General features: G+C 45.7%; 1 protein-coding gene across 2 annotated transcripts in view; it reads left to right on the forward strand.

Annotated features, from left to right (window-relative positions):
• The window catches only part of megf6b (multiple EGF-like-domains 6b), a 58,445-nt gene that overhangs the window by 9,497 nt on the left and 29,769 nt on the right, over positions 1 to 19,179 (forward strand). For both annotated transcript variants that reach the window (XM_049023960.1, XM_049023962.1), the window contains exon 4: positions 3,576 to 3,680. In XM_049023960.1, coding sequence (XP_048879917.1) covers positions 3,576 to 3,680 — 105 coding nt within the window. The remainder of the gene's footprint in view (positions 1 to 3,575; positions 3,681 to 19,179) is intronic.

Genomic DNA, 19,179 nt, shown 5'->3' on the forward strand with positions numbered 1-19,179 from the left:
TTTTATCCGCAACACAGGCCATACACTTTGTTGGCCAGGTCAGTACCTCAGCTGACTGACTGTAATTTTCCCTTGTTTTCTCAATACAGGTACTGGCAACATGGCAACAATTTGTGGCCAGTATGTGCTCAGATTTTATGTTATTTTTTGATGTTTGTTTTCTTTCTGTTTGTTTTTTATTCTTTTTGCTTAAAACAGCAGAGTTACAGCATTTAATTCTGGCCATTTATTAATTGTATACTGTGTGAGGCACGGGGGGGGCATGGTGGTGCAGTGGTTAGCACTGTTGCCTCACACCTCTGGGTGTCTCGAGTCTCGCCTGGGTTGCATGTGTGTGGAGTTTGCATGTTCTCCCCATGTCGTCGTGGGGTTTCCTCCAGGTACTCCGGTTTCACCCCACAGTCCAAAGACATGCTGAGGCTAATTGGAGTTGCTACATTGCCCGTAGGAGTGCATGTATAAATGAATGATGTGTGTGTGAATGGTGTGTGAGTGTGCCCTGCGATGGGCTGGCCCCCCATCCTGGGTTGTTCCCTGCCTCGTGCCCTTTGCTTCCGGGATAGGCTCCGGACCCCCCGCGACCCAGTAGGATAAGCGGTTTGGAAAATGGATGGATGGATGGATGGATGTGTGAGGGACTGGCATCCTGTCCAGCATGAATCTCTGCATTGGGCTCTATACTGCTTGGGATGGCATCCATGATCCCCATGGTCCTGTCTTGGATAAGCAGTTGGAAGATGTATGGATGGTTTATTTGTATACTGTTAATTGCTCTTTGTACTGAGTATGACTGTATGAGTGTGAGGTCACTTCCTGTTGTAGTGATGGTGCTGATGGTGGAAGGTGGTGCCTCAGTGCTGGAATCAGTATCCCAGTATTTAGGCCAAGTTTTAGGGTTTAAAATTCCTGTCTAACATTTGAGGGGCCCTCAGATTAGTTGAAGGAAAGGATTTGCTTTCACAGGTGATCCATGTTTGTTTATTAAAGCAATCTGTGGGGACAAAGGGCCCATACCAAAGGCTGAAGATAAACGGTTGCCAAAAATGTATTTGCAATGATGATTTCCCCATGCTGGGATTCTGCACTTTGGCAATGAGGCCAAATGAGGTCTCGCTCTCTCAGGACCAGCTGGATGTCCGATCCCATTGAATTTCCCAGGTTTGCCCGTTAGCGCCTGAATGTGATGACAGCAGCACAGATTCCTGACTGGTAAAGCGAGTGGCAGGGAGCCTAGAGCAACGTGGATGACGATGACGATGATGGCGTCTCTGTTTACTCTAGTCTCTTGTCATCGGCGCTCACCTCACTCATCGTCAGCTGCTCCTAAGCGGAGACGAACCAGGATGCCTCAGGAATTATCAACATTTTTATCCTAAGTTTATTTTTTAGCAGTAAAAAACACAGTTGAATAAAATAAACTTACTGATGACTTGAATTGCAGCTTGGTTGCTCCTGCGATTGAAGCCTACAGCCTTCAGTAATTCAGTAATGGTTTTTGTGCTATATGATGTTTCAATTTGGTGGATTGAAGCCTCAGTGCCCCACCTATATTACGAATCTCACAAAACTGCACACACACTCTCCCTATTGATTTACACATTAATATGTACGCGGGGGGGTAGGGGGGTGGCTCAGGGGAATTGTCATCAAATATCCTGTCTCATAGTCTTCCCTGCCCACTGTTTTGAAGTAGATTTTTTTACATTTTTTGAAATGCTTTATGTTTTGGAACTGGGGAGGTCTGTAGCTTTGGGGCTAAGGTGTGGTTGGGGGGTGAACTGAAAAAGGAAAGTATGTGTGTGTTTTTCCAGCCCTATCCTGCCTTGAGGATTATAGAAGTGTGTTCGCATCACACCTGAGTCCAACACGCCTGACGCATACAGAACGAGGGATCAGTTTTCTCACTGGGGCTTTCCGAAATGTACAATGTACATGATCCTGGCTTTCTTCTTTGTTTGGGCTTTCAGAGAGTGGGTCAAGGTGAGGGAATCGGGGGTTTCTCTGCTGGTTCTGTGGAGATATGTGACCAACTTCCAGGAAGGACCAGGAGGGGGAGGGAGGGAGATTCCTTTGGAGATTTAAATCATGTGGACATTTATGTTCTACCAAAGCCCAAACACTGGGAGGGATGTAAGGGAGAAAGAACCTCCCAGCCTTCAGGCGCACCCAGGTGGGCAACGTGGGACATGTGGTGGCTTTCCTTGTGCCTGGCTCTGCACGGATTCTGCAGCAGCGCTGAACAACGGCGCCCCCCTGAGGAGAACTCTTTGAATTTCACACAGTTCGGGGCACCACATGGCATTGGGCTGGGCACCTGTCCTTCTGGAAGTGTGGTCCCCTCTCGCTATCCCGTCCTGTCAGTCTGGCAGAATGCTTCAGTAGCTTCAAAATGGCTTGGCTTGTTGCATGTTCACCATCAGCCATAATGAGTACATGCTGAGAGTGGCTGTTTGTGGCAGTGCAGTGGCTAGCACTGTTGCCTCACACCTCTGGAACCCGGGTTCGAGTCTCCACCTGGGTCACATGTGTGTGGACTTTGCATGTTCTCCCCATGTCGTCGTGGGGTTTCCTCCGGGTACTCCGGTTTCCCCCCACAGTCCAAAAACATGCTGAGGCTAATTGGAGTTGCTAAATTGCCCGTAGGTGTGCATGTGTGAGTGAATGGTGTGTGAGTGTGCCCTGCGATGGGCTGGCCCCCCGTCTTGGGTTGTTCCCTGCCTCGTGCCCATTGCTTCCGGGATAGGCTCCGGACCCCCTGCGACCCAGTAGGATAAGCGGTTTGGAAAATGGATGGATGGATGAATTGACACATATTTGGCCATGCACATGATGCAATGGGATTCATTGGACCAGGTAACCTTCTTCCATTTTACCAAGGTTCAGTTCCAACGCTTTCATGTCCATTGTAGGTGCTGTCGGTGGTGGACAGGGGTCAGAATGGGCCCTCCGACTAGCCTGCAATTACGCAGCCCCAATACCCAGCAGGGCTGCTAACTCCCACGACCATCATCAAAACTACCTGCCATTTGTCTCATTCACATGCCACATTGATGAGTCTTGGCCACTCAACACCCTGTTGATGAATCGTGACTTTTTCCCTCCTCAGACCACTCTCATTGGGTATTCACCATGGCTGACCATGAGCTCCCCACAAGACGTAATCTTTCAGGGAAGATGCAATTTTTCTGACCCAATCATCTGTCCAAAACAACTCAGCGCTTATCAAAGTAATGCAGATCTTTATCCCTGGCCATTTCTACTGAATTCAACATCTCAACTATGAGTACCGAATGTTAAGTTAACATCTAATATATGCCAGACCTCGATATATGCCGTTTTTAACAAGCTAGTCATGCGCTTATTACCTTTATGCTCTAAAAATTAATATTTTGATGTTCTTTGGATGATTAATTTAAATTGTGCAATTAAAATTCTCTGAAAGAAGCTCGAACAGTTGAAAAAAGCTGATTTGTCAAGCAGGTGTCTGAAATTGCCAATATGAAGGATGGCCCATGTTCTATATTGACATAAGTGATGGTTCAGACTTTGACCCCTTTTATCTCCCTCCCCCCCAGCTATCTGCAGCGATGGTGTGTGCTTCAATGGTGGGCAGTGCCGTGAGGACTCAGTCCACCGCTGTGACTGTCCTCCAGGCTTCAAAGGGCCCAGCTGTCAATATGGTAAGTTGTCAACATTGCTTGTCTCTGCTCCATATCTGTTAATGGCGAGTCCACTCTAGATATCCCCCTGTACTTCACCTGTTCTCCGTAGCCCTCCCACTCTGGGGGTGTCACCTTCCATGCTGTGTGCACCCCTATTCTTTTCAGGGTACTGTAGGTGTCTGGTGAAGTAGAGCATTCATTCAAAATGGCACGTGAATCACATGTTGCTCAGTAAATGTGATTGACAAGGTACTTGGCACCCTTGTCTTTCATCTTATCATTTAAAATGATGATAAGCTGGTGTTGACTGGCTGCTCAATAGAGCTCTTTTCCCTTGTTTAGAATACCTCACATCCATTGGTTTGTAGGTAAATGAGACTGATATTGCTGAAGTCCAGGCAGGTTTACCTTGCACTATGCAACTCGATGATGTGAGTTTGATATCTAAGTTGCTCGGCATTTAGTATGATCGCTCTCTGTCCTTCAACTATCTCCTGCTTTGTTGGTTTGTTCTCTCGCTTGTAAATATCCTGAGTTCCTGTCGAGGATTCCGGAAGCCTGGGATGTTATCCAAAGCGAAAGCTGAAGCATGGCTAGTAAGGGCGCACGCCGTAACCAGGGATGCTGTTTTTTGCGATAGCTACACACGACAGGAAATTCCTCAGACTCCTCGTCCCCCCGTGTCACTGACAGCACCTCTGCCCCAGGCGCCTGGCTGGCTGACAGATCCCAGTTCTCTTACAAGTTCAAGGGTGCCGGAACTCCAGAACAATGGCCGTCTGTAGGACCCCTGCAATCACATGTACTGTTAGAGCAAGTACACAGTCGAGACTTTTATTTTTGTGCATGAAATGCTCAATGCTCAACTTCTGTAACGAGGGGCTAAATGGTAAGAAAACCTGCATATGTCAGCTAGTTTACAACATTTATATTTGGCCAGGTGATCTAAGCCAGTTGCCACAATGATGTTCCTATAGGCCAGTCTGGTGGCTGCATGCAATTGTCATATCCTGCGAAAGATGCTTTGATCCTCCACAAGGTCATGGCATCTTAGCACTGCGCTGCATCTATTGCAGTGCATAAAGAAAGTGAGCATCTTCTAATAGAATCCAGCCTGTCCTCTGGCTGGCAGCTGTGGGAATGGAGAGGACGCTTTGGGTCACAGGTGAGATAGAAGCAGGGTGAGCAAAAGTTCATGGGCTGAACTGGGTGCAAGCACACATTTCCAGTGCACACATAAGCAGGCAATGGGCCTGAGAGAACGTCCACACACTTCAGCAAGCTCCATTGTGTGAGTGTGCTGATTCGCCTGCGGCCGACTGAGGCCTGTTGCAGTAGCTATGATGCCTCCAGGGACCCAGCAAATGGGCACAGGGGAGCAGCGTGTGACTCCAACCGTAACTACTGCAGGAGAGCTTGGAGCATCCTGACTGAAATAGAATAACTCATTCAGCTGGAAACATTGGTGCGTTTGTCAAACATGTTCCCAGTGTCACCGGTTTCTCTGCAATATCTCTGCTGCTTGATCTGCTTCTTTTGGCTGCTTGGGTCATTTCCCATGATTTCACTGAGTCTAAGCAGCCATCAATGTTCCTCTGGTTCACGTGAGAATGCAGCCTCACAGGAGACAAAGGGAATAACGCTTTTTATGGGGAGGCATAAAGGCAGAAATCAATCACCATGAGTCTATTTTAACAGCCGACAGCCCAAGGTTGTGCTGGAGGTGTGTGTGTGTGTGTGTGTGTGTGTGGCGGGGGGGGGGGTCACATGCTGGTGGGAGGAGCTTCTGAATATCAGTGCTTTACACGCATGTTCCGAGCTGCGTTACACGCATGTTCCGAGCTGCTTTACATGCATGTTCTGAGCTGCCTTGCATGCATGATCCAAGCTGCTTTACATCAGTGTTTCGAGCTGATGCCATGGTACCTCGTGAGGTTTTAAAAGGCCAGGCTTTTGATGTCCAAAGCGGCAGGTTCTGGTGGTATGCCTGCACTTCCGGGATGCTGTGGCAATCAACCAGCTGCTCTGGGTGGTAAATGATTCACTTGGAAGCCGTGGGAAACCTACCGTCATAAAACTGCGCTCTTTCAACGGTGGCACAGTTGGTAATATGGGATCACCCCCACCGCCCCAACCTACCCCGAGCTTGCACACGCCCCCCTACTGTTCTTCAAGCTTTCTTTCTGCTTCCAGCCCCCAGGAGAAGCAATATTCTATGAATGGAGTGGCAGCTGTATTAGTGGTGGGCAGCCACGGTTGCATGCGCTCTGATTGGCTCAGCCCATTGTTATGGGCTCCATTGATGGAGCTTTTATTCCGGATGTTTTATAACCAAAGCGCACCACTTTCAGAAGCCCGGTAGTGACAGAAAAAAAATGTTGTTGATATGTTTGGGAAGATTATTTGTAAGTAGAGTGTCTTCATTTCACTTTCTTGTTGGCAACTGATGTGGTTTGCATCAGATCACAAAGGACAGGCTGTTTCCATGCGAATTAAATATTTTTGTAAGCATAGATGTCAAGGACAGTATCACCTGCAGGAAAAACCCCAGACATCAGTCTTCTGGGCTATTTCCTGGACCATGTTGACATATTTCTCGTCCCTGTTGCCGGAGTTCAGCCTGCAGAGTGACTGCGATCTGTCCCAGTGGTTGATCTTCCTAACTGGACCTCAGAGTTTGAAAAGTTAGCTGGTTAGTTAAGGTTACCAGTTTCAGATCCTGGATGTGTGTACTGTGGTCATTTCATCCATCTTTCTATCCATCTAACTTTCCCAGATCTAGAGTATGGATGTTGTTCACCTAAAGTCTAGTCCAATAAATGCACGACAGGAAGCAGGGAAATACCCGGGATGTAATGTCAGTTCATTCCAGGTGTAGTGTTATGTGTAACATATTTCATCCATACTGTGTTAATTGTACATGGAAAACCAGAATATTGGCCGCCCTCTAAGCAGATAAACTCTGGATAGCACATGATATAAAATGACATCACACCGGTCACGTAATATCTGTGACGATACTGCTTTTGAGCTCCTCACTTGTGAAGGTGCAAGAGACCTTCTAGGTTTCATAAGCAGCACCATAGGACTGGTCCAGAGATACATTTTTGTCCACTGTCGGATTGCCAGAATATTCTCTCTTGTAACTGGTGCTCTTCTGAGGCCACCCCCACAGCATGGCTTGTAACCTGATAGTCACTGAGAGGATTTGCAGGCGTGCTTGAGGGGGTGTCATTTGCCTGCAGGTTTAACACCCCATTAACTCTCACAGCCCTCCATCATTGACTTCCGGGTTTTGAGCTTCAGCTGCCCAGGTGCTGCCTCCCATCAGTCAGTTATAGTTGGTGGTGGTTCTAGTATCCGGCATCAAGCTGTAACAAACTGCTCTCATGCACTGTGTTAGTGAGTATGGCAGTGGATCTCTGTGTTTGAACTGAGCAATTTCGCCATTACCTGAACGGGTCTGTTTTTCCAAGAATTATACCAGCCAGTGACCATATCACTTACCTCCTTATATTACTCAGATTTAAAACCTTGTTTGGTAACTCTTGATGTTTTTAAATGATACCATTCATTTATTAGTCTGATTATTTTTAATGGCACCCCTGCATGTTGAGAAGTCAGCAATGAGATTATTATTTAGTCTGTTTGTACAGATCAAGACTTGGCACTCATGAATTCCACACAGGCAGAGTCCCGGTTTACCGCAATGGGTGACACTGTGACATTACTGGCAGAGTCCCAGTATACCACAATGGGTGACACTGTGATATCACCGGCAGAATCCTGGTATACCGCAACGGGTGATACTATGACATCACTGGCAGAGTCCCAGTATACTGCAATGGGTGACGCTGTGACATAAATGGCAGAGTCCTGGTATACCGCAACGGGTGATACTATGACATCACTGGCAGAGTCCCGGTATACTGCAATGGGTGACGCTGTGACATAAATGGCAGAGTCCTGGTTTACCGCAATGGGTGACACTGTGACATCACTGGCAGAGTCCCGGTATACTGCAATGGGTGACACTGTGACATTACTGGCAGAGTCCCAGTATACCACAATGGGTGACACTGTGATATCACCGGCAGAATCCTGGTATACCACAACGGGTGATACTATGACATCACTGGCAGAGTCCTGGTATACTGCAATGGGTGACACTGTGACATCACTGGCAGAGTCCCGGTATACTGCAATGGGTGACACTGTGACATTACTGGCAGAGTCCCAGTATACCACAATGGGTGACACTGTGATATCACCGGCAGAATCCTGGTATACCGCAACGGGTGATACTATGACATCACTGGCAGAGTCCTGGTATACTGCAATGGGTGACACTGTGACATCACTGGCAGAGTCCCAGTATACCACAGTGAGTGACACTGACATCACAGGCAGAGATCAGGTCTTGTTCTCACTCAGCCTTTAATCGCAGCACAGCAATGGCACTAAACAAACTCACACTGCCAAAAGCCCCCATTCATCTTGTGCCACTCCCTATCCTGGTAAGAGAACACATTCTAACAACAAGCTAGCTAGCTAACCCCAGAACCTCAGCAAACTGCTTCTGAGGCCTGCTTATCATGCTAGCCAAGAGTGAGCTGCACATTACATTTTTGGGAATCGTGGAGTTATTTAGGCATTCTTAGGATTAAGGAAGCCTACTGTAAAACACACTAAGAAAGCAGACACAACAGCAGGTGAGGTAATAAAATACATTTATAACCTTAGGAGAATATGATGAGCTTACATTGGGAAAAGCATCTACTTAGAAATGAAGTGGTTTACCAGCACGTACACAAACCTTTGTGTCTATCTGTATGCATAATGGAGAGTAAATCATGGATGATTTGGGACACTTACCTGCAGGGGACTCAATTCCAAGGAACAGAAACGTGTCTCTCAGGTGTTTTTCAGAAACGTGTCTCTCAGGCGCCTGGGGCAGAGTCAGATTGAATTCTGAGCTCGGGGTTGTGTCGACTCCATGAGTTGAAATTCCAACTTCAGGTGGCGTTCCAGCTGAAATTCCCAACTATGAACTCGGAATGAGTTACGACCTCTAATGGAATGCAGTAATATTCACCCAGCTGGTTTTCTAGGGTCGTGTCTGGGTGGGAGAGATCAGGGCCACAATCAGGGATAACAGGGATAATAACCATCCTAGAGTTTGGCTAGGATACAGTCTAGTGATGTCATATCCTCTTGAACATGGTTCACTCTATTCTGAACTTCATGGATTTGCACTTCATAGAAGTATTTCTTACACATCTATCATAGATTGGCAACCTGTCCGGGTCATGCACCCGTACTGTATAGTCTATCCCACGACCATGAACCTGAAGGTAGCTGGATTGATGGATGATTCAAAGATCCCTGTATTTTTTGTTACTTTCTTGTGTTGATTCCCTCGATCACTTGAAGCTACTGTCTCAGGATTTGGAACAGCTGCGAGAATTATTAGTCAGCCATGGGTTTGAGATTATTGGGAAGGGGGGTGTGGTGTCCAGTGAATGAAACTCCAGGCAAGGTCCCATGGTTGATTGTTACACAGTTGGAGCCTATCCAACCTAAAGATTTGTGAAATTGGCGATCCACTACAGCATGGTGAACCAGAAGGTGTCATGGATTTAAGTAGCTGGAGAAAGAGGCCCTGGTTTGCATATAAATTTATTATCAGTCTTCAAGGGGCATAAAGATGACGGATGACAGGAAGTACACCCCCCTCCTTAGGTTTATGAAATAATGGATGGGGGATTTGGTTGGGGAGGAGGTAGGTCTTGTAGGATCTATTCAACATGTGTTCCTTGACACTTTTGAGTCAGGCAGACCCCCCACCCCCCTGCACCCGTAAAACCACTTTCACTCTGGACTTTTAAAATTCCTCGAATGAAGCAGGCCGTCAAGTAGCAGGTCACTTGTTCTGTGTCGCGCAAGACATAGCATGAGTGAATTCCGTCCTGACATGGCAGAGTCGAGTAGCGCCTCTTAGCTAAACTTTTGTCCTCCTTTCTCCTTCTGGTCTGTTCTGCCAGACCTGGGTGACACATTTTCATGAGACCTGTGGTCTCAGTTCCTGGTGCGAAGTTCACAGACAAGTTGGTAGAAGCTGGGGAACCTATCTCTCATTGATGAAACTGCAGTGTGAGGTGCAAGAAGGATGCAGCCTTCTGTGAAAATGCAACGTGATGAAAAGAGTGATGACTAATCATAAATAATCTCAGTGTGACCTGTTGGACACAAAATGCCGTTTCCTTCATTCCTGGTAGCCTGTCCTGCTTGTCATGGCTGTGATGTGTGCTTCAGTCTCTACATCTTGAGATGTTTGGGGGAAGGCCGGGGGATGGGGCGGCTGCTGGGGGGGGCAGAGAAGGTGCTGATTTATGAACCTATTATGAAGGTTCTCCTTCCCCTGGGTGATAAGGTATGAGCATGGAGATGTAGGAGGGGGATTGATGGGTCACACAGACCATGCAGGAGGTTATCATGGCTGAATATTCTACCCTGTGGCTTCGCGGATAGTTTGATATGCCGTTTTTTTTGTCAATGTGGAATGTGGATGATGGCCCCAGGTTTTCAGGCGCTGCTGAAGAGGCTACCTGTACCTGCAATGTCGAGTCTGAGACTCGGTAGCCCGGTGACACCTGATGTCATGGAAACACAATGGCCGCTGAGTACCTTTGTAGTTACCACCTTAGCATGATGTGAGGCTGCTCCCTGTGTTCATGGTGGGGGAAATGTCTTACCCCGTAATTTACATATTCATTTAGATTCTTTGAACTTGGACAGCTGATATGGGATCCTGGGAAAGCTGGAATGGAGACTTTATCTGCTTCTCCATCCTCAGCACAATAGACCCATTCCAGTTTGCCTACCGGTGAAACAGACCGACTGATGATGCCATCTTGCTTGTCCTGCACGCCACCCTCATCCATCTCGACAGCTCCAAGGGGAACTATGTGCGAATGCAGTTCACTGATTACAGCTCAGCTTTCTGCACAATAGTCCCCCACAGACTATGGCTGGATTTGGGACTTTCTCTCAGACAGAAACCCGGTGATGACGGCAGGTCACCATTAACATGAGAGGAGCATGAGCTTGAGCCCTGGGCCCTCTGCTGTGCTCCCTGTACACACACGTAGTATCACCTCCGAGTGACTTAGAGGAGATGGCAGGTGTGATTCCTCAGACTGTCCAGAACTGGACATGGCTTCCATCCTCTCTCAGGAACATGCTTCTGTAACCAGCACTGCATTGGTGTAATTAAACGATGGATGGACTGTGTCACATCGTTTGCATCTTCTGTGCTTCGTAATGCTCTGCTGAGGGGATATCTTAGCCTTTTGTAAGACCCCTGATGCTTCCAGCATATACATCTATTTGTATGCGCGCAGTAGTGTTATGTTTGGTTTAAAACTCATTTTGTTTTATATGTACACCAGCGGGCTGATGCGTGTGTGATGGGGGAATGCTCTTTTTGTACAGTTCCCTCTTTAAATGTTTATTTTAGCCATTCCTTTAAGAAAAGTTATATCGTTCTCAGTCAATGAGATGTGCACCAGCTGTATAGCGGAGAAGAGAGGATTGTCAAGAGGGCCTATATTTTAAATGAAAAGTTTGGTCCAAGGAATATGACCAGGGGGATTTCGTCTAGTAACAAACATGAGATAAATGTGTGTTATCAGCCTTAACGCTGCATTTGGTATGTGCTGGTATTTGCTGGTAACAGCTAATAGGAGACCAGAGCCAAGGGTGAAGTCTGGTCCTAGCTGATGACTGACTGTCTTTGAAAAAGGCAGCTCTTCAGCCTATAGGTGATCCAGCCAAGTAAATGAATGGGAAGGGGAGGAAGAAGGCAACATTACTCTGGCATTTGGCTTTGGTCTGCCTACCTTTCCACAGGCCTCACCCTCCAGGGTCAAAGGTCAGAAAATCAAGCCCGGGCAGGACAACCTGGTGCCGTGATGCGCGTAAAGGGTCCAACGGAGACCTTGTTTCAACACGTCACAGCGATGAGACATGCAAACCTGCTAGCATCTGCGTGTCTCATGTTTGGCTCCAGGTGATATGTAGTCACACCTCAGGACCTTCAGAAAGAAATAAATAATGAATGACACAAACGTAGTGCCTCACACCTCCAGAACTGGGGTTTGAATCCCATTCTGTATGAGTGTTTGCAGGCTCCTGACATTGTATGGGATTCTTCTCACAGCCTAAAGACATGCAAGTTTGGCTACTGCCTATGGAGTATGTGCTCTGCAGTAGACAGGCATCCTGTCCAGGATGTACCCCAGCCAGCACCCCATGCTCCCTGGGATGGACTCCAGGCCCCCCAAGACTCTGACCGGGGTTAGCAGTCAGAAGATGGATGAGCAAACGTAGTCTATTTAAAATCATGCATATGACTATAATTTGTAACAGGCGGCATTTCTGTACTATAGAGCTTCTTCTGTATTTTTGAAGAACTCGTTCTTTTTGACAGGCATCTCCACTTCCTGGTAGGTTCCCTGAATAGTCCTTGAGAACTTGGGGTGGGGAGGGGGGGCAGCCTGGTGGACGTTTCATGGCACAATCAGCCCACTGTAATGGAGAATAGAGACCTTTGTGGGGACTGGGCTCTTATTCGTTAATTGTATTGATCTAATGCCACAACACAGCAAAACTCCTTAACAACCGATATCAAAAAGGTCTATAATTTTGTTACTTAAAACAGGCGTGTCTGGTTTGTAGAAGTTACTTTTGAGAAAATGTCCTAGGAAAGATGGTAAATTGTACATGTGCCTTGAAAACCCTGGTCCCCACCTTCCTTTGGCGCCTAACTTGAATGGTGTGGCAGGCTGTCAGGAGATGAATTGGGCAGGAGATCAGGGGTCACATTTCTCAATTTTTATCATCAGAACAAAGAAGCTTAAGATATTGAGGATGTCCCAGAACTTCCAAAGTGAGGGTCTGTTTCATTACAGGCGATCAAAAGTAAATCTCTGCACACAATACATACCCTAGTCAGATGTCAGACCTCAGCAAAGAGGCAGGTGGAACTTGTAGGCGGACAAGAAAGAGGGTTTGAGAAACGCAAAGGAGCCATTAAAAAGAAAGGGATCAGTTATACAAGTTTGTCTGCTGTTTCTTGTCAACACGAGCCTTAGGACAGAAAATTCCAGAAAAACAGAAGGCAGCTGTTTTGAAAGAGAGATATTCGGGCACATCATATCCAAGCACTTTCACGTGAGAATTCCCCGACAGGCGCCGCACTTCTGTTGTTTTGTAAAGGACTCAAGCCGGCCTGTGAGCCATGAATCTTTCCCGTTCTTCGGCTGAGGTGGCGGGGAAGGCGAGGTTGTCATTCTCAGCGTTTTGGTTTGTTTCAGAAGAGGAAGAGTCACAGCTGAATTCCTTAAACATTGATGATCACCTGAAGTATGAGCCATTTGGGGATAACGGTCAGCTGTCTGTGGGTAAATTAACAACGGATAATCTGAGCTGGAGAGAAAAGCGGCCGTTTGACGTCGTCAAAACTCGAGTGTTTCATTTACCTGCAGGGATGGTTGACATAACTCATAATGAACAAAACTATAAGGCAGATAGTCACAGTAAAGGGCCAGTTTAGATGTCACTAAGTGTAAGTTGGTAGGTTTTAATTACAGACTTGGCTTTCTGCTGGAGAAGCTAGGTATTAGAATAGAGTTTTAAAAGCCTTCTTGAGTCAGTTTTGGGACAGTTGTGAATTTAGTTTTTCAGCAATGATGTATTTGTTACCCTACACCTTCACAGTAGCAGAATACTCCCATCTGGAATTTCTATTCAAATAGCCTCTTGGGGGATTATTTAAAAGGAGTGACAGAAGTTGGTGATTTCTAATTCATTCATCAGCTTTTAGTGATTCTTGTGGTTTTGGCACCATTTCTGCATTTACAGACGCTCCTCTACTTACGAACCTTCAACTTACGAACTTTCAGACATACGAACGAAGAGGACTGTAAGTCCAAATTGTGTTCATTGGGCTCCCGTTTCCTGTCCGCAACATCATTTTTTTTTCTGTGCACCAGTTCCGCCCAGTACGACTTCTGGCCTCCACTCCCATCGCACAGCAGTGTAGCGTGCGTACTCCCAGCATCCTAGTTCTTTGCACTTGTGTATACCCTTAAAATGATATTGAATAATGACTTACGAACATTTCAAGTTACGAACGGCCGTTCGAAACGTATCTCATTCATAAGTAGAGGAGCATCTGTATATATTACATTTTCTGTGCATTTATCGTTATAAATAGGCAGCATGGGGGGGCAAGACAGTGGTCCACCTTGGAAGAGTCCATCACAAGACATACCTAAGGGCAATTTATAAATGGTTATCCTAACAGTGTATCTGTGGACCTGGAGGAAACCCATCCCACTGCAAGACAGTGCCACCCTTATTACTGCAAACCCATCCCACTGCAAGACAGTGCCACCCTTATTACTGCAAACCCATCCCACTGCAAGACAGTGCCACCCTTATTACTGCAAACCCATCCCACTGCAAGACAGTGCCATCCTTATTACTGCAGAAATACAATTAAAAAAAAACAGATTGTTTCAGTATTTAGGGTGAGAAGATAGTGAACTTTTCATAGTCTTTTCTACCCTGTTCAGAGAATGAGGAAGGTTTGCTGCCTTTACGGAGTTTGTTCCAACTGCTCGCTGAGTCTCTCTCTTTAAATTACACTCAGAAGTGAGCAGGGTCACAGTGGTGAACCACCTTTGTGGAAGGCTGCATGAATAGCGTGACTTCCTGCTTGCTCTTCTGCCGAAGTGGAAGCTAGACATCCATATTAACATGACCCCCCTCCCCCAGCCATCAAATGACATGTTTGCTCATGGCTTTGATGATGGAGAAATGTGCTGCGGGGCTTCTATGCTCCATACCTCATAATACACTGTGCAAGAGCGTCTGTCTCTGACTGGGTGTCCCCTGATGAGGAAGCTAATGGTCTCGTTGGTGCCCCTCGAGAAAAGCCAGAGCAGCCCTGAGGGACAGGCAGCTGTCTGGCAGCTCTGCAGTATCTTAGCTCTCCGCAACAATTTCATGACTGAACATTTTGGGTCCCAGGTGTTAATCAGCTGTCCTGTTACGCATTTCAGCTCTACCTTCATCGTCAAACCAGTGGAGGAAGGTGTCTTATGGTTTGCATGGTAGATATGACTGTTTGGTCCAATTAAATGCTAGCAAAAAAAAAAATTACAGCAGGAGACTGATCCTAAGTATTAGTGACTTGCAGGACAGGCTATGCTGTTGTACCTTTGGTGCAGGTATTTAACATTTTCAAGGATAACCAAAAGGGTAACAATGCTATGAGCACCCCAAAGGAATCATTAGCTGTTTTAGGTTAATAGGTATCATGATTATGAGACTTGTAACCTAATAACTATCAAAGCATGCACGTCCTGTGAAAATTCCCATTGGTTCCAGGATCCTCTCCCAGCTCTTTGCCTGTAAAGATTCCATGAGAGCAGATCATGAGCTAGCGGGTGGAGCAGAACCTCCATGGAACACGTCCACTTGCACCCTCTGTCCAGCAGCCTTGGCAGCCTGCCAGGACCACATACTCCATAAATATTTGGATAGGAGTGAGATGAGGGGTATCACAGCAGGCGTGCAGCCCAGGGAAACGCGAGGGATGGGGGCTTGTGGTGCCTCCCTGACAGGGCCGACTACTTGGCTCCATGGGAGAACACGTTCGGGTCAAAAAATGCTTGGTTTCAGTCTGCTTGCAGCCGCTGGCTCTGGACAATCCAAACACTTATCGCTGGTTTTTTGGTCCTTGGTCAGAAAAGAATTGTATTTGCCTGAGTTAGCTGTCTGCATGTAGGAGACCCTGAATCCAGACCATTTTGTCCCCAAACCACACTTCCTGCAGCAAGTAGTGTTCAGGTGTGTTCTTGCTGGGTTAACAGATGCTTCTATTCAAAGTGACACTCAAGTGAGGCAAGTTGGAAGAGGCAACATTAAGAACATTCCGGTAACGTGGAGTGGTATCAGGTGAGTAGAGGTATTTCTGGAACACACGGGTCTTGAGGCGTTTCTTGAAGATAGAGAGGGAATTTGATGACCAGATGTGGTTAGACAACTCATTTAACCATCGGGGAACCATCACAAGAGAACTGTCTGGAGAGACAACTCTCTGCCTGTAGGGTCCAAAGGGAGGGGTGACCAGAACATTTAGGCTGATTGAATGCCACATTTTGAATCATCTGCAGGGTTAAAGGTCAGATGGACCGTACAGTGGCCATGGATACAATAGGCTGACTTGACTGTCCCTGTTTCCTCAACCCTCCCCCCCAAAAAAAGGAATTCTGTGAAAGGCCTTTCTTCTTCAAGGGGTGGGAGCTACCATTCTCATTATACCTTTGAATTTCATTGAAGAAACGTGTTTTAATCCTGGGCCATTTTAGCTGTGTTTGCTACCTAAACAGGAAGTTAATGGGAAAAACGTGCGCTGTTTAATTCAGTTTGCATGTCTTTTGCCTTGAGAATTCCTAGTGTATATTTTCGCAATGTATGAAGCAAAAACTCTGGAGGGACGGGGGAGGCCTCCAAAAGCCTCAGTGGGTGGGAATGATGAGTGACCTTTTTTGTTAAAAATTTTAATAAGCAAATCTGTAAAAGTCATGTGATAAGCATGTTTCTTGTGGCAGATGTGGAAGTTTTCGGATGTGCCAGTAAAAAATTACAAGACTAATGAAGCATTTTATTTATGGAAATATACAATATTAAAAAGGTCATGATTATGAATGTGTTGAGAAGCAGGCATTAGTTTAGTCCCGGTACGCATGTTTTAACTCCGAGACCCCAGCTAACAATTTTTCGTTGTACCAGTTTTTACCGAGCGTTACGATTAAAGAATGGAAACCTTCAAAGTGTCCAGTTTCTCCGATGTTCCTAGAATGTTATCCTGCTACTACAACTACTACAAATGTTTCTTTATTATAAAAATATTTTTCAACATTAGTTACGTTAAAAGAATGCTCAGGTAATGATGTTATCATGCTATCATTAACAGAACCTTTGTTAAAATATAAAACGTGGAAATCACGTTCTAGTAACGTTACTCTTAGAACATTTTCTGTCAACTTTGAGAAGGCCTTCGCATAACGTTGGCTATAGTTCTGGGAATATTCCCTGTTAGCTGGGACCCCATTAAACAAAGGGGGGGGGGTCCAAGCATACACAGCCATTTGAAAGAATCAAAGGTTTAACACGGTGCATACCAGGTCCGCTGGCCTCCCCCAGCTGTTGTGGGACAGCTCAGATCGACGACTTAAAGGTGGAGTTTCTTTAGCCTATGAAAATTAAGAATCTGGTCAGGTGCACGCAAGCCGGCAGGACAGAGAAGTCTGTATGTTGTTCTTTTTAACCAGAGCCAGCTGAGTGTTGTTTACATTACTGCATTTGTGCAGCCAAATTGGATATTTTTCTGGGGCTGTTCAGGCCAGGATTGAGGAGTCTGTGAACATCCCCCATCACGACACGGGGGGAAAGACCCCAGGTTCCTGTAACTGTGAATAACCTGGAGACACGAATTAACACCTGCGTCAGAAACTGGCCCTAAACACAGATTGTGGCAGAACTGTTTTTCCCATCGAAGCACCATGCATCTGCCGTGAAGGTTCTGTGTGGAAACCTTGGTATTTGTTTACTTGGCTACTGAAATTGTTACTTGCCAGCAGATTTTGTGTTGTCCAGTTTTGCGAACATGGCATTACTTGACACAATTAGTACTTGTAAAAGTGGAGTGCACTTCCCTCTAGAGGTCTAACTGAAAACTAACTCTTCTGTAGTAGTTATCATCATACTGTCTGATATACATTGTGTGTGTGTGTGTGTGTGTGTGTGTGTGTGTATGTCAGACACACACACGTTTATATTCATACCAAAAAAAAAATACAAGTCTTTTATCATTTTTACTTTTTTGGTTGCAGTCACAGATTTTTATAAAATTGAGTTTCCCCCATGGGACTGAAAACCTGGTCCCCACAATGTAAAATATACATAATCTACTAACACAGAGACACTGTATACTTGAGTGGCCACACTGCATATTTAAAATGTTTATTCCATGTTTTTTTTTAAATGTACATGTGTTTTGGCATTTCTTTTAAAATGGTCTTGAACTTATCTGAAGCATAACGGTACCATCAATCACAAACAACCATATATTCCAGATGTAGTTTTAAAAAAAATCACTCTCCTCTTATTGGTTTTAGTTATTGCACAGTCTATATTGCATAAATCAAAGCAGCTTATGTTGGAAAAATACCTAAAGCAACTGACTGAAGTTCATGCTTATGAAAATAAATAGATCAATTACGCAGGTCTGGAATTGTTTCTTTGCAGTAGATTGGCACAAGCTGGGTTCTTCATGGAACTGAATAATATTTCATGATAGCTTGATTAGAAAATGTCCACAATTTATTTAGCAACATGCCTTCCTCTTAAGTATGCCTTTTTAATATTAAATCATTCAAGCCAATCCTCTGAGAATTCATGGCCAAATTAAATTGGGAGCTTAGTTACCGTTTAAGGGCTAAAATGGATTCTTACTTCATGTTTGATCTGTTGCAATGTGTTGTGTGTATGATGACTTTATAGCAATTATAGAAGGATATAGGGGGTCTATGTTACACAAGGAATGTGGCCACAAGTTACTTTATGATGGTAAATTAATTAGCTGCTGGAATGTGTCACGGGAGATCGGCAGCGATCGCGGGCAGAGCGGCGATCGTGCGAGGCGAACGGGCAGGAAGCAGGCGGACAGGCAGAAGTCGGGGTAAACCAGGGATTTAATAACAAGAACGGGGATCTCACGCAAACAAACATCAATGACGGACGAAGGACTAAGGTAAGACACGGACTGAAATGCACAGGACTGAGCAAATGAACTAGATACAGCTGGGTACAATCGGGAGAAAACACGTGGGTAATCAGGGGGCGTGGCACACAGGAGGAGCGGACGAGTCGGGCATGACAGAATGCTTTTAAAACGTCTGAGTATCATTCATAAAACATACACTCTCTATGTCTGATATCCAAAGAATTTCACAGATTTGTATAACAGCAGAAACCATCTTGGGACCTGATCCGATAAATTCATGTCTTTTAGCCACAGGGTCATGCTCTATATGACCATTCTAAAGAAGTGCCCTTGTCTTTCTTTAGTGTCCTACACTACCAACCTAAAGAAGTGCCCTTGTCTCTCTGTAGTGCTCTATACGACCATTCTAAAGAAGTGCCCTTGTCTCTCTTTTTAGTGCCCTACAGTACCATCCTAAAGAAGTGCCCTTGTCTCTCTGTAGTGCTCTATACGACCATTCTAAAGAAGTGCCCTTGTCTTTCTTTAGTGTCCTACACTACCAACCTAAAGAAGTGCCCTTGTCTCTCTGTAGTGCTCTACACGACCATTCTAAAGAAGTGCCCTTGTCTCTCTGTAGTGCTCTACACGACCATTCTAAAGAAGTGCCCTTGTCTCTCT

Source organism: Brienomyrus brachyistius, chromosome 8 (assembly GCF_023856365.1).
Source record: "Brienomyrus brachyistius isolate T26 chromosome 8, BBRACH_0.4, whole genome shotgun sequence".
Classification (NCBI taxonomy): domain Eukaryota; kingdom Metazoa; phylum Chordata; class Actinopteri; order Osteoglossiformes; family Mormyridae; genus Brienomyrus; species Brienomyrus brachyistius.